The sequence below is a fragment of the Hakea prostrata genome, chromosome 7 (assembly GCF_041222555.1).
Source record: "Hakea prostrata isolate BN-2017 chromosome 7, UWA_Hpros_2, whole genome shotgun sequence".
NCBI lineage: Eukaryota > Viridiplantae > Streptophyta > Magnoliopsida > Proteales > Proteaceae > Hakea > Hakea prostrata.
The window spans coordinates 13,065,608-13,079,326 of record NC_142606.1 but is presented as its reverse complement, the minus strand read 5'-3'; the positions used below and the strand labels follow the sequence as shown (position 1 = coordinate 13,079,326).

General features: G+C 37.0%; 1 protein-coding gene and 1 pseudogene across 1 annotated transcript; one reads left to right on the top strand and one right to left on the bottom strand.

Moving 5' to 3' along the window:
- Positions 1 to 5,739: 5,739 nt before the first annotated feature.
- LOC149009897 (protein CANDIDATE G PROTEIN-COUPLED RECEPTOR 7 pseudogene) lies at positions 5,740 to 7,496 on the bottom strand (annotated as a pseudogene).
- Positions 7,497 to 10,659: 3,163 nt separating this feature from the next.
- Positions 10,660 to 11,469, top strand: LOC149009896 (AWPM-19-like family protein). The gene is made up of 3 exons (XM_089160360.1): positions 10,660 to 10,786; positions 10,964 to 11,141; positions 11,235 to 11,469. The coding sequence occupies exons 1-3, from the start codon at positions 10,660 to 10,662 to the stop codon at positions 11,467 to 11,469; spliced, it is 540 nt and encodes a 179-aa protein (XP_089016486.1).
- The last annotated feature ends 2,250 nt before the right edge of the window (positions 11,470 to 13,719 follow it).

Below are 13,719 nucleotides of genomic sequence, written 5' to 3'. Positions count from 1 at the left end.
AATAATATTAAATCATTGAATTGTTGCTTAGATTTTAACTTAAACCTCCACAAACTCCCACTTTTATTAACTCTCCCCTTTATACTGTAACATAAAAATATATTATTTGATGGTTGGAAAAATATCATATATGTGTATCTTTATAGAGAAATATAGCATTTCATCAACCATGCACTACTAGGCCCTTTTGCTTTAATTCTAAATATATGATGTAGGATTATAAAAATTTGGTTGTTCTTAGGTTGAGTATCGACACTATGAGCATTAAAAAAATATGAGCAAATTGCACTGACACCCCAAAATTGAGGCCTTAAAGCACTAACACCCCACTTTATATTTTAAAATCATAGAGACCCCAAAATTTGATTTTAATTTGATATATTTGTCCAATTTGTCACTAAAAACCTTTTCAGACACTATTTATTATAGGGATATTTGTGAAACATAAAGTGGAGTGTCAGTGCGTTAAAGCCTCCATTGTGAGGTGCCAGTACAATTTGCTCAAAAAATATTAATAATTGGAATTGGGGTTTGGATATTTAAGTAGTTAAGCCACCAGTTGGTCATTTCCAGTTTCATAGCTCTAATATTTCCAATAATTGAATAGATTGGGGTTTGGATATTTAAATAGTTAAACCACCACCCCCCCCCAACCCCAAAAAAAAAACCCCATTACTAGATCAGATAAGTAGTGGTCTTTTAATTACTATTTCTACATCCAAATTAGGTTAGGTAGTATGGCCCCAATTAAATTTGGTTGGTAGTCTAATTAAGTTCAATTGGAAGTCCAATTAAGCTCGAGTTAAAGTAACATGATTGCAGTCTGAACAAACATGGCTTGGCACCGCCCAAAACCTAACCAAACCAATTATTAAATAGATCATAGAAGGTCTAACCTTTAGTTGATTTAGATCATCTTCAACTCTTTTATACCATAAGTTACCTTCTAAAATTAATGTCACCCTCTAAGTTATTCAATTTATCAATCAGACCTCCTTCTAGGTGAAAACATATCAATGGCACATTCCTACTGTTAGGAAATCAAAAATAAGTGCTAACGTAAGCAAGTTAATTTTTTTTAAAAGACAATAATACCCTTAAACAACCCACACTCAACTCATCTTCGCCTCTACCATTGCTACCATTCCTCTTCTTCCACTCTAGTGTCTTCATGGTTTCTATCATTCCACAAATATTGTTTCATTATACTCTCTTTCTCCATCTTCTTCCCTTATGGACAGCAAACAATAACTTTTTTGTGGCCAAATCCATTGCTTGTCTCAGTTTTTCTACTACTACTCTTGAGCTAGAAGTGATTCAAGATGCCATTTTGTTTGCTGTGACCCTTGGGATCCAGTGAGTTTGCATTCACACTCATTTCAAACCAGCAATCTTTGCTCCATCTAAGGCAAACAACAGGTTAACTTGGCTCTTCGTGGGTCTTCTTCATGAAATTTCAATTTTAAGTAATTTTTTTGATATATTTTAGGTTATGTATGTTAATAGACACCAAAACTATTTAGCTAATTTCCTAACTTTGGGTGCAAAGAAACTCTCTTTGTTGCGCGTCTTGTGGTCGTCCCCACCTCTTTTCATTGTTGATCAATCCATTGTCTTGACCAGGCAGATCTCCTGGAGTTCCTTTATATGACATCTCTTTTGTTCAACCAAAAAAAAAAAAAAAACCCTTCCTTAGAATATTAAAATAATATCACATTGAGATGCACACACAACAAGATTCAAGTTATCTAATCTCTACATCTTTATATTAATCTATTTATTTAACTTTAGCAAAATAAACACTATTTTTCATATCACTTTACCTTTATCTAGATAAAACCTTGATTATCATATAATTACTTTTTAATACTATCATGGAGTGTGAGGTGTGAGGTGGGAGCTCTTATTATGAGTGCCAATTTCCTTTCAAGCACTGTGTTTAGAATATTAAATTTACTTAAAGATACTATTTTAAATATGCCCAACTACTGAATATCTCCACAAAATGAACACATAATCATCATGATTAAGAGGAACTCAAACATGGAAATAAACCATCTAATGGAAGGAACTAAGCATAGTTTATGATGATTGTGTGTGCTTCTTATACAGTTTTCCATCCATTAAAGAAGCTATTTCCATAGAAAACCTTCACCAAATGTTAGAAATTAAGTAAATTCCCAAAGGTAAACTCTTGAAAGTCCACACAATTAATTTGAGAAAACACGTGAATAGATTACTTAAAGCACCCTCGTGTCCTCCAAAATATTTTAATAGTTCTTCACAATCAAGGACACGTAAAGATTCTCTACCCAAACAAAAAAAAAGAGACACCTCATAACCATGCCAAATTAATAACAAATTGATAGAAAATCAAACAGTGAGAAATTATTCTCTTAATAAAACCAAAATTTTGTCACAAAAGTCAAATATAAATACATGGACGACGTAAACAAAGCAAGTTAGACACGTAAGAAGGCCGTTAGGTACTAGACAGTTAGTTGAAATTCGTAACAACAATTTCTATGGACTTCATGAATGATCTTTATCCAAAGCTTTTTGAATGGCAGTTGGGACTATCTCATAATGTGATTGTTCAACTGCAATTCAAAATTCTCATCAAACTAACCTATGCTAAACCATAATGTACTACGAAAAGAACTGAAAAATGTTATGGGTAATTATTCAGTAAAAAAATTAAGAGATATACATGAAACGATTTTTATTATTTTCTTGATAATTTCCACGTAAAAAAAAAATGTCTTTTTCAAGTCGATGTAAATAGAGTCAAGTCAATGTCATAAATGTCGGTAGCTACAATGTGATTTGTGATTCTTTTTGACAAATGTTGTAGAAATTTCTCAACATGCTTAGTCTTTTGGCTTGAAAAACACACACAAGGAGAAGAAAAGTATATAAAGAATTTTACATTGTAAAGCATGATGCTTTGTTTCAAGACATGCAAGACTAATTTGACAAATTTCTATTTCTAAAGTTGATGGGTTCATTTTTTTCCTAAGTGTTTGAGCTTGATGTGATAAACTATGAAGTGGAGCATGACTTAAGGTCTCTATCGAGAGATGGGAACACGTGGGATTTGGAAATTAATTGATAGTAGAAGTGTGGAAAGTAATTTCTAGAAAAACACAAGAATATTATTTCATAATACAAAAGTCAAGAGTTGAAACTCTAGAAACTTTGGATAAAGTTTTGTCGTATATTTAAATTACATACAAAAGACTTTTTTGACGATGTGATCGAGGTGCGTATAAATGGACCCAAATGAACTCTACATGTGGAGAGTGTGTCAGTGTTGCACTTGTCTTCTTAATGCTTGACTTCAAGTATACCTAATAGGGCAGGTAGGCCGTGAGATTAGAGGGAGTAGAATTGAGAGTTGAGTCTAAGGGCATAGTAGTCCTCTAAGTTGTTTTCAAGGAGGTTTTGGTTTAGACTTTAGAAGCAAACATGGGTGCAACAACAAATCAACAATGGACATGGGGGCTTGAAGGCCCAGATGCTAGGGGTCGTGCTTCAATGCTGCGCACTTAATGCCTAGCACGGGGCAACATACGGTGAGGATCGAAAAGTGCGGTTGAGATTTCAATCTTGACTGCTCGTTTTGTATATATTTTTTTAATATACAAATGAGTGGTCAAGATCGAAATCTTAACCACAAGTTTTGATTCTCATTGTACATTGTACTCTGTTGCACATTAATTGTGCAGAATTGAAGCAATTCACCATACGGGCCCTGATGATGGACAAATTCAATTTTGTGCACTCCACCCATGTGTGGCCACCCATAGCCACTCATATATATTAGAGACTTTCAAATCCTAAAAAATGATTCAGTGCTTAAATGTTGGAGTTGGACTCCTCATCAAGTTGCAATAGCAGCCCAGGAAGCCTTTGAGGAATACTATCAAGCTTGTCTCAAAATCTACAAGAAAAAAGACTCTTAGGGAGGCATGGGTTTGCTAATCAGGGATCACAAAGAGAAACTTAGCAAGGCAATGTCCGATCCAGCTTAGTTCAGCTCCCCTCTTGAAGATGAAGCCTTAGCAATGAGGAAGGCAGTGCTTTGTACTCTCGCTGACGGTTTTGAACAGGTTATTGGTGATTCTAATTGAGTTGCTCAAAAAAGACCCATTTGCAGCCCAATTGGAGGTCAGTCCCATTGTGGCTGATATTGCCCATTTGTGCTCTTACTTTGTGTCCTGTAATTTTTCTCATGTTCCTAGGTTAGCTAATGGAGCAGTAGACAACCTAGCAAGGAGGGCCCACTCTTTGTCAAGCACGACTGAGTGGCCCATTTCCACTAAGTGGTTGGTGGGGTTACATACCCTCCCCCCTCTCACTTGTGTTTTTGTAGAATCTCCCTACTCCGGTTTAGCTAAAGAATGCTTCGAACTAGAGATCCGCTGACAAAGAAAACCGGTGAGAGTGAGCCATCTCTATGGATGGGAAGCCGCCTCCAATGGCAAAGTTAGATTTTGGATAGCACAATTACTCCCAAAAAGGGGAGTAGATGCCCGAAGAGATGTAGTTAACTTGGGTGGTTGCAAAAGTTAATGTCAGGGTAACTTGGCTTACTAGATGAAGGCCCGTTTCGCCCTTCTTATAGAGGAATAAAACACCATAGGAGGAGAGAAACCTCATTCGTTTGATCGCTAGATCCAATTGGAGAAAGGAAATCCATATTAGAATCAAGCTTGCATGGGAAGCCTTTGATTTGGTGCACTCTCTATGAAGTTGGCAAAGACCTCTGCTAAATGTATACTTTAGATGTGACATTTCTCCTCCTGTCCCCTCAACAAAATAGCTCGAAGCAGCGTTCAAAGATTTTGACATATTGTTGTATCTTCTGATAAGAGCAATTCATTTGATGCATATGTACAAAATATTAAATGCTGAATTTAATGTTCTGATGTGCATGCTACTTTTTAAGAGCTATTTCGTACCCAATCATGCTCTCGCTGGGAAATGATGGCCAAAAAGTCCACTATTGCGTAGTCTCGTATGTGAAGCACGCAAATTGGTAGATGGTGGGCATGGTTTCGAAAACTGATAAATGATGATCCAAGAAGTGAATTCCATAAAATGCCAAACCAGTTAACTAATTAAGCCAGAACTAGTTACCTCTGGTTCAAAACGGTCATACCGGTTCGAAAGTCCGTAAAATTTTTTGCATAACAGCTTGAATAGATGCTTATTTACAACCCCCCCCCCCCCAAAACAGGATCTTGAATGCCTAAAAGCCTAAAACTGAACACAACACACAACTTTGCTGCTTTTTATGTACACACCGCTCGCGGCTTTTTCTCGTTCTGCGTTGTCTTATCTTTGACACAGTTTTCTTTTCTGAAGTTTTCAAGTAATGTTTAAGGCCAGGCCAAAAAAAAAAAAGATGGGCCAGGCCAGCCTGTCATGGGTTCAGATTTAGGCCCGGATGGACTTAATGATGGGCCTGGATGGCTGATGAAAATATGGAGAAATGGAATTGGATCGGAAGAATCGACTCACTTGACTCAACCCGGGTGCATTTCAAGTAAACCCAGATCTAGGTGTAGATTCCCTGCTGACCTTGCTGGAACAATCTCCAAACAGAATCTAATGAGGCCAATCCTGTTCCTGATTCCAAGCTCTCAAACTTTGACCCGATGAGAAAGCTAGTTCAATGTTAAATCCATTTGCTCTCATTGAAGAAACTAATTTTAATTTATTCACATGACTGTGAGGGAAAAAAAGAAAAAAAGAAAAAAGAAAAATAAAAGATTACATCTTGAGATGAAAATTTGTTCCCCAAAAAATTTCTAAAGTTGAAGCTTATTTGCTGAAATATTATCCCTGGTCACTGTTCAGAATTTAGTTCTAAGAATACCTTAATTTGAAACCACCATCTCATAAGTCAAAGGAGTCATCATCTTCCAAATCCTGGGTTGCAGCAGCTTCTTCTTCATGATCAATCTCAAAATAAGGATTCTTTTCTGTGGGTTGAAAGTTATAGAAAACAAATGCATAGAAAACCAAGCTTGCACCTTCCATTGCTGCTGTGATTACCCATTCAAACCTGTAATTTATGGTAGACCCTACTGCAGTCACCACAACCCTTGTGAAGTATAAATAACTCACAAGAACAATGTAAAATTGCTTGAAAAGTGAGAGCTTAGCCAGATTCCTTGCTGCTTTTCCATCTGTTTTGGATGCTTCCTTAAGGCTCCTAATCGACCAAATGATGGGAAGAAATACAGCAAAACAACATATAATATCGATCAATAAGAACATCTGGTTCCATGTCAACCAATCTTTTGTTGAAGGACCTGTTTCTCCAATCACAACTGAAGCTATATTCTCAAGAACTTGTAATGGAATTACAACCATTAGAACCTTCTTTTCTCTGTCTTGAAGGTAAGGTTTCAAGAATGACCAACCAGTGCCAATAAGGACAATCACAGTGAACAACATTATACCTTTAAGAAAGCTGAAAACGTAGAAGGCTACATCCCAACCATGAGGAGTACCTGTTCTTCCCACAAATGATTTATCCTCAGCAGCACAGAGTATCTTAAGAGCCTTTACAATGAGTAAAGCACCCATTATCAAATGAATCTTATCTATAGTTGATGTTTGCTTGATGCAGATAACAACCCAGATCATGAAGAGAATCGAATATATGACAAAGAAGATGAAATAAAGTTGTGGCAGTTGGGTTTGCCCTGCAGGAAGGAAATTCTTCTTACCATCCTTCATATTATACATCTCGGTATGGACATCTATGGATACTTCGAATTCAGGTTGACAATTTCCAAAAACCAAACTGTATTCATCAGGAGTATCAACAACAATGGTACCATTGTAAGTGGAATCCGGGCTGAGTTGATCGAATTTAAAGAGTAGTTTCACATAACGGCTTGATAGAATACAGAAATGATTATTATATTCAGACTCATTCAAGATCTTCTCATAAGATGATTCTCTTAGCAAAATAAAACCCATAGAAGACGAGTTTAATTTTGCATTTGGGTGCTTTGATTTCCATGAAGCATGACTGATTGAAATGGAAACATGACCTAATCGCGAAAACCCAAATTTCTCGAATAGAATCATAGGCCTTGAGTCTTCAATAATTCGAGTTTTCTGGATTTCTGCTGTAGAGAAGGGAAAGATCGAAATGACACATAGAACAGGAAGAAGTTGCAGGATTGATGGATGATGATGATGATGGAGAAGTGGCAAGAAATGGAAACGGCCCATTATGTTTCTATCAAACTAAAGATGGAAATGGATTCCAAAACATTCAAATTCAAAAGAGAAGAGAAATGGATAAAAAGATAAACAATCTTGCAGATGGGTGTGGCTGTCTGCGCTTTTCCATTGAAAGAGGGTTGAATTATAGTCAATGAATCGACTACTGGTGGTGGTGAAATTTCTAACAGAGGAACCGTCTTCCTTTTTGTTGGTAAGCAGAGGAACCGTCTTACGCGCCGTGGAATTCGGTGAGTGAGAAACCCTAATTTTGACACGTTTTCGATTTCCTTTAAATTCGATTTTCGTAATTCTTTTTGAACTATTTAGATGTCCACCCTCCCATTTCACAGCTTTTTTTCATATTGAATTGATTGATTCAGATTCCTCTACTCGTTCATGATGTTCTATGTTGATCCAAACATTCAATTGAAATTCTATCTTATATTGTAATCAGAATTTTTGTACTGGACTTTGAATATAGAAGCTTCATCGATATACTTTGATGGGTGATTTTGAACGATTTGATTTGAGAGATTTGAGAACAATATAGTAAAGTACTTAAAGCCATTTACCTTTATATATATATCCTATGTTCTCCTATAAGGTCAATATTAAGAGATTTGAGATTTTATTAAAATTCATGTAATATTATCATTGCTATTGATTTTAGAGATTTTTTGTATTTTTTTTCTTTTGGGTAGTGAAAGTTCTTCTTCTTTACTTGTGGCACCCTATTGGGTTTTTATTTGCAGCAGACACTGCTGGCTGTTACAAATGGTGTTGATTGCGCCACAACATCAAAATATAATCAAACGATTGAAAATCAAATAGTGGGAGTTTACTTGTAAATAACATTTTTAGGATTTAAAGTTTATTAATTTACAAAATCAAACCCCACATTTACCCAACTCCCATTTACCCGACTCCCATTTCGCCATTTTACTTTACCTGCTCAGATCCTAGCGACTTGGGACCAGGCTTCTAAAAAACCTGAACACTCTAGCTCAGAAAACGCACTTAAAATGGACTATAAAAAGAAATTCTCGATTATCAGCCCCTGTAGATAATGAAAGAGCTAGTGTGAAGGATGGGAGAAAGGGAAACCACACAAAAAAAAAAAGTCACAAACATTGTGCAACTATTTGTCCCCCCATCACATCATACCACATTCTGGATGGATTAATAAGGCTCCAATCTGACATTTGATCACTTTTTCTTAAACCCAAGAGTCGATTGTCCAACCTAGGTTTGCTTTGATCTTGATTTCTTAGCACTGATCTGAAGAAAACGCTCTGAAGAAATCGAACCTTGCCACTGCTCTTTGAGGCGGAGAGCCTCTGTCTCTCCACCTCCACCCATAAACCGTCTGACCTGCTCCCTCACCTCCTCTCTCCCTCTCTCCGCCTATCTATTTCGCTTTCTTTGATTTTTATTTTATTTTTTCACTCCTGTTTTGCTCCCTCACCTCCCTCTTTCCTCTCTCCGCTTCTTTGTGCGTCTTCTCCGCCTCCACCCCTCTCTCCGCCTCTTTGTGCCTTCTCCACCTCTCCCCGTGACGTTTCCTTCAAAAAAAAAAAAAAAAAGTTTCCCAGTCTCTGCATGATCTCGTAGTGCATTCCTCTTGTCCGCAAGGTTTTACGGTTCAATTTTTTGTGGATCTGGAAGCATTATTGTTGCGAAGTATTTTTTGTGGATCTGGAAGCATTATTGTTGCGAGAGTCTCGTGTGACTAGCCGTCGGCGTGTTTTCGTCATGGCTGTTCTTTCCGCCTTGTGGCGTGTTATCTCTCCACCCTTGTGACGTGTATTTCAGCTCTTGTGACGTGTCTATGTCTGCCTTTATGGCGTGTCACCTCTTTTGGCGTTTGTGATAGAGGATACATATGTCGTATTCCTAGTGTTTAATTGTTGTTGTGGTTATTACCACCATTATTCTAAGGGCTTGGATTTGACCCATTCCTTAGACAGGGAGCTATTGAAGATTGTAATTGGCTGAGCTGAATTCAATTATTCTTGATTTAAACCAATCAACCTAAAAAGGGTTTCTAGGGTTTATGACTGCAACCGCAATTCCTACTCATTCAAATCGGCAATTTCAAGAAGAAATGACTAGGCTGATTTTGTAAATTAATAAACTTTAAATCCTTAAAATATAAAAATAAAAATAGTATTTATAAGTGAACCCCCACTATTTGATTCTCAACCGTTTGATCATATTTTGATGGTTTGGTTACTTCTCCCAGTAGAATAATCTACTTCAAATAAAAGTCTCACACTATTATATTGTGACTCAAATTATTGTCCTCAATTTTAAAGATGAATCCCCACCGACATATTTTGGTGGTCGAACTTGTTTTTTTGTTATTTATAATGAAAACGACGGGCTTGGGCTAATAGGATAGACCAGTTGACTCAATTAGAGCCCTATGTATAGGTTCTTATGTTCATCTACTACATATTGAGAGATTTGATTTTCTTTGTTTTTTAAGTAAAAAATTTGAATATTTCAATTAGAGTTTTTAAGGTAAGAGTTATTGTAACATAATTTTTGACAATTGATGTATAAATGGCGTTAATTTTTTTTTTTAATGTGTTTTTTTCCCGGCTAATATTTGGCGGGGTTCGTTTCAATACCAACCGTTGACGCGTTAAGCCACTTGAAAACAAAATATCTGAAAGAGTTGAGAAAGGACCGAAAGGACATGAGTTTAAAGTAGCTGCGTCACCTGGCCATCCACCGCTCGCTCATGGCAATCGAGATCCTTCGAAGATGTATTTATGGTGGAAGTGGAACAAAGGCTAATTCCACCCGTTAATTTGCACATGAAAGTGAAAGAATTTCATAGAATTGGAGCCAGAGAATTAAACTATCTCATTGAAGAGAATCCTAAGCAAACTAGCAGTGGGTAGGGGCTAGCAGTGGTCGATTCCTGTCCTAGGGTCGAGATCACCACAATCACCATGATCACCATTAAAGAGTTGCAGTAGCTTGGAAATTTGTGCAGGAGAGGATCACGACGGAGCTTCCCTTCTGGATATACACGAATCAGACTTTAAAGCCCAGAAAGAAGGACTCATGAGTCATGATTGTGGTGAAAGACATTGCTAACTCAATATAGGCACGTGTCCTCCCACCTGTAAGCAGATGACATCCCTAACGTTGTCACTTTCTTTCTCAAAACCCTGGAGCCGACACGTATCGTTTCGTGTCATCAGCTCCTTCGTTTGACCTCACCAGCTATCTTCCCTTTCCTTGGAAATATACAAGTGGAGAAGAAATCACTAAAGCTTCAATGTCTATAAATTGTTCGAAGTATTGTCAAAGCTAGTCTTATTTTACTTTGCTTTAGCTATCTGTTTGTGAGAAAGAAGAAGAGAACCTGAAGGAAAGCTTTCAGTACTGTCAACAATGGCTTTTGGAATGGGAAGAAACACAGTAGCTCCCTTGTTGTATCTGAACCTAATCATGTATATTATAGTTGTGGGTTTTGCTAGTTGGTGTGCAAATAGGTACGTCAATGGCCAAGCTCATCCAGGTAATTAAGCAACTCTAACCCTAATTAACCCTATCTCTTAAGTTAATCTTTCTTTGTACATGTGTTGTGCATGCAAATAGTCTTTGGGTTTTGAATGCCACATGTCAGGATTTGAAGGAACCCATGGTTTCTTCTTCAAGCTTCAAGATTTTCTAACTTAATGGTGTGATAAATTAGGGTTTGGAGGCAATGGTGCAACCATCTTCTTCCTGATATTCTCATTACTCGCCGGCGTTGTGGGTATTGTTTCAAAAATAGCCGGCGGTAGCCATATCAGGTCATGGAGGGGAGACAGCCTTGCAGCTGCTGCTTCATCATCACTAATTGCTTGGGCTGTTACTGCCCTTGCATTTGGGTAATCATCAACCACAGTTCCTGCATGGCCACCTTTTCTTCTTCCATCTTCTTTAATTTACAAGTTTAATTTGTACATATATGTGTGTTGCAGGTTTGCATGCAAAGAGATCAACATAGGAGGATATAGAGGTTGGAGATTGAGGGTGTTGGAGGCCTTCATAATAATTCTGGCTTTTACCCAGTTGGTATACGTTTTATTGCTTCATGCTGGTGTCTTCAGCAGCAGTTATGGTCCTGGATATCGTGACTCTGCATATGGTGTTGGTGCACCAGGAGTAGATCCGGGTCATCAGAAAGCTGGTGTGGGAACTACTAGGGTTGTGTAACCTAACCTAACCTGTAAGAGAAACTTGTCTGTACGTGCTTGTGTATATATATGAAGAACATACACAAGGGATTACTCTTGGATTGCTGTGAAGACATATAGCCTTGGTTTTTCTTTTGGAAGTCTCTGTTGAATGGGTTTTCAAGTTATGTTTTCGTTCTTGTGTTAGCTCTGCTTAATTTGGTCTGGGTTTTACACCTAACTCTGTGTGGGTTGGGTTATTAGGGAAGGATTAATGTCACTTTGTGTTCCAATCAATCTCTGGTAGATGGTGGTGATAAATATATTTCTTTATCGTAATGTGGTCTTGGGGAAAGTTCTGGAAGCTTACACAAATATCTTGTGACGAGCAATGGTTTGAAAAGACAAATGAAGCCTTATGTGGTCATCAATTCACCCAAGTAGTAATTACAGAGGTATACGTCTTTGCTTTAATCATCAAAATTGTCATATGTGACTTAGTGGATATGCTAGCGATATAAAGTGCCTCGGAAATCAACTCCTTCGATAAAGTTTTTAGGTAAAATTTTTGACTAATTTAAATTACATGCCAAACGCTGAGTTGTTCGCAGAACTGTTCTCTTAGTTGAAATTAATTGAAATTAAGACCTCTTGTAGTTGTTGAACTGTTCTCTTGTATTACACTATTAGTCATAGTTTATATCAATTAATTTTTTTGTTAAAATAAATTATGAAATTATTGAAATGTCTTGACTTTTATTTAAAATATAAATTTTAAATTACCGAAATATCTCTGGGATAGAAAAATGACGATTGATAAGGGGAAAAAAACAATGTCAAACCGGATCGTCTCGGTTGGGTCCAGTATGCCAGTTAGGACCGGTTCAACGACCGAACCAGTAGATGTTGTAAAGTTCAAAGAATACTGATAGTTACAAAGATACGTATTATTGTCAAATTTGAGATACCTGATCGTGTCGCAAAGGGTTATAGTCATTAAAAAAGGGGTAAAAACCTTAGGATCGGGCGTTTACAAAAGAAATGCATGGGTTGATCTAATGGGCACTGTTCACAAAAGAATGTACAAGTTGAACGGTCAGTAATAAGAGGTAAATTATATAAACTAAAAGATCACATTGAACAAAGGTAACTGAATCGTTGTTCAATTCAAGTTCTACAATTAGTCAGGGTTTTGTGGTGTTTTAATTATTGACTCAACCCTCAACTTTCAAAGGTGGTTACTCGATCGTACGGTCAGGCGTGTGGCCAATCTTGAATGGATCAATACCCCACTTAACTCATTTAGTGGAGGTAAGGATTTTCCATTATTTTAGTACGAGATGGACATTATAGCTCGATGCAAGTGGAGATGTCTCCCCATCAATACTATTAAAGTGGGTTGTCAAATCTAGACTTTTAGAATCCTGAATATGAATGAATAGATCATCTGAATTTCTTTAAGTCCACAAATATCACCCAGATTCTTGTCTCCACATCCCATACATTCTTCACTCCCATGGTTAAATTCTCTTTTCTGGTAGACTGCACTTCATGGTTTCAAGTCAATTTTGGTTGTTTTATCAACTTTATCATGTGGGTATTTTCACAGGGTTTCAGATCAAAATCCAATGGTTGTGGTCTAAATTCTAGGTATCCCCATGTCAAGGATGCTGATTTTGTCTAATTAGGCAGTTTATGCCTATTGGATTATCATTTTAAGTTTGTCACCTGGTGTCATGGTGTCAGAGTGTTCGATAGTTTACAACAATGTCCCATTAGACCATTGAGTTGGGAAACTTTTACATGGGGGAGGACCGATCAAGGTTTAAAGTATCGGTATCGCGTAGCATCAGTAAGGTGATTTTAAGAGACGTATCGTCATGTATCGAGTATTGTATCACTTTGACTAATGTATTTTAGTGTAATTTAATAGAGAGATGTATCGATATGTATCGTATCGGTTGGGTCAAATATGGATACGTATCGGCTAGTATCGTATGGTTTCGTGTGATACTTTAAACCTGACCAATTGTGTTCCCTTCAAATGTGAATTTTTTTCTTAATGTGTACTGTGCATGTGTGAGGAGAGCATAACTCTTGGATAGAAGATCTGGATTTCAGACCATAGGCTTAAATTTAGAATAGACATGTAAATAGACAGTTGAAAACTATGTTCAAATTTGTATTTTTTTTTTTTAAGGGCGTTTGAATCACGAATTTTTCTTATAGGAAAATATCTATATTTATCTGGTAAACAACTAGATTCAGATTCGAATAAATTACTTATTGA

Coding starts and splice junctions, on each gene's coding strand:
- LOC149009896 (XM_089160360.1), top strand. CDS start 10,660: ATGGCTTTTGGAATGGGAAGAAACACAGTAGCTCCCTTGTTGTATCTG. Junction 10,787..10,963: donor CAATGGCCAAGCTCATCCAG/GTAATTAAGCAA, acceptor GTGATAAATTAG/GGTTTGGAGGCAATGGTGCA. Junction 11,142..11,234: donor GTTACTGCCCTTGCATTTGG/GTAATCATCAAC, acceptor TGTGTGTTGCAG/GTTTGCATGCAAAGAGATCA.